Source organism: Galendromus occidentalis, unplaced genomic scaffold, assembly GCF_000255335.2.
Source record: "Galendromus occidentalis unplaced genomic scaffold, Mocc_1.1 scf7180000077436, whole genome shotgun sequence".
Lineage (NCBI taxonomy): Eukaryota > Metazoa > Arthropoda > Arachnida > Mesostigmata > Phytoseiidae > Galendromus > Galendromus occidentalis.
In genome coordinates this window covers 20,663-22,343 of record NW_003805424.1, presented here as the reverse complement: position 1 = coordinate 22,343, position 1,681 = coordinate 20,663, and the positions used below count along the sequence as shown (strand labels likewise).

The following is a 1,681-nucleotide window of genomic DNA, read 5'->3' as shown; positions in this document are numbered from 1 at the left end:
ACAGTGAATACGAGCAGACTTGAAAATGCACAGGCAAGGGATTTTTAGTTCTCGGAGACTCAAGTGCAAGCGTGAAGTACAGACAGAGCTCGGAGATCTTGCTCTAAAACAAGTTCCGCTTAGGCTATGGATTGGTAACGAATTTAAGATAAGGTCTGCCCGCATCTTTCTTCAGATAAGCGATGAGATAGGTGCAGGACACTCGAGTCTTCAGCTCATGATCGGCGACGAAGTCAAATGCTTCCTTCGCCAATAAGGCCCCGACGCCTCGTCCTCGGAAGGCCGACGGAACTTCAGTATGGAGGAGGTTCAGCAAGCCGGGTTCTATTTCTTCATACTGCAGCACGGCTTTGTCCTCACCTAGAGAGAAGAAACCTCGTCCTGAGTCCGCTTCGGTAGACTCTCGGTCGCGTCGTGAACCGCAGTCCTCTCGATGACGAAAATCGGAGTCCGCATGGGACTCATTCATCGCTATAAATCTCATCAATCACCAATGAGTTCCCCATGACGATGGAGACATTCCGATGATTCTGACGGGGTGGAGTTCTCGGATCTCAAAGGACTCAAATCACCTATTTTTATGTAGAATTCACGCTCCTTCCTGTCATGGGTGATTGGTAAAGAACACGCGGCGGATGTCATGGACCTCGTCATAAGTGAGCAGGAAGCTAGCTGTCTCAAAACGTTTGCCATTCCTGAGGAAAACAGCGTGCTCCTTAGATGAGTTGTCTTCCAGGTCCTTGGGACCCCTGTAGGACTCCAGACATCCTTCACCCTCCATTCGTCATCTTTCCGCGATTCATCTCTAACGATCAACTCCGAAGACATACAATCTTTCCCGATCGCAGCATTCCGCTTCGCCGAGTTGGGTCAGATAAGCGGTAGAAGGCAGGGTAATCGATCCATTCGGAGATGGTAGGATGAAGAGACTCACCAACCGCGCAAGACTCCTCTATCCAACCTTCTCACGAGTAGAACGTAGTCGCTCCCTCGAAACCTGAGCGAATCATCATACCTAACTTCAATCTGCGCAGAAGGGGGGAGCAGCAGCTGAGCGGGAGTGTCAACAAGAGAGGGTTCGAACAGTGTGCGAAGGGGAGAGGAGGAGGAGGACCTGTGGCAGCGACGGCAATGAGAGCTTAGTCGGTCGGTGAACGGTGGGGTCTATGTCAAAGAGTTGAGGCTGGAAGCTTTGGCAGAATGTCTTGAATGCCTATATCTCCTGGGATGCCAGAAACGCCTGAGGATGGCCTGAAATGCCTGAGCAGCCTATATTTTCACATATGCTGCCTGTATTCTCCATTACTCTGCCTGGTATGCTTTTCCGGACAACAACGAGTCTACCACTCGAGTTCACCTCCTTACTCTGGAGATCGGAGAGCAACATACCTAGGTCCTGCAGAGACTACTCAGCAGGGAGCAGGGGATTCGAGTCGGAAGTTCGACACAGGGTTCGGTGCGTGAGAGGACCGTCATGAGCGTAAATGAATCCAGAGGCCAGTCGTATATTCAAAACCGAGTCATAGTCAATGAATAGCGGAACGGGCTGTCCTTCAGTTCAGTCCTTCCGAAACAACGTAAGCCTCAATTTTCCTATAAGCTGAAAGGTTATCTCAGAACGAACGTCCTGAATCGTGGACGTGCACCCGAAGTGGCTACGGGGGTCGTCACACCTTTGCTC

General features: G+C 50.9%; 1 protein-coding gene across 1 annotated transcript; it reads right to left on the bottom strand.

Moving 5' to 3' along the window:
- Positions 1-32: 32 nt before the first annotated feature.
- Positions 33-1,042, bottom strand: LOC100908978 (protein NATD1). The gene is made up of 3 exons (XM_003742928.2): positions 1,016-1,042; positions 573-695; positions 33-360 (listed from the first exon to the last, which is right to left on the bottom strand). Exons 2-3 carry the CDS (start codon positions 691-693, stop codon positions 125-127), a joined length of 357 nt encoding a protein of 118 aa, XP_003742976.1. The 5' UTR covers positions 694-695; positions 1,016-1,042; the 3' UTR covers positions 33-124.
- Between the last annotated feature and the right edge of the window lie 639 nt (positions 1,043-1,681).

Bases quoted from the DNA above. Each gene is read 5' to 3' on its own strand.
- LOC100908978 (XM_003742928.2), bottom strand. From the start codon at position 693: ATGGCAAACGTTTTGAGACAGCTAGCTTCCTGCTCACTTATGACGAGG. The intron at 361-572 runs GTGATTTGAGTC...TCTTCTCTCTAG, and splicing joins TGAATTCTACATAAAAATAG to GTGAGGACAAAGCCGTGCTG.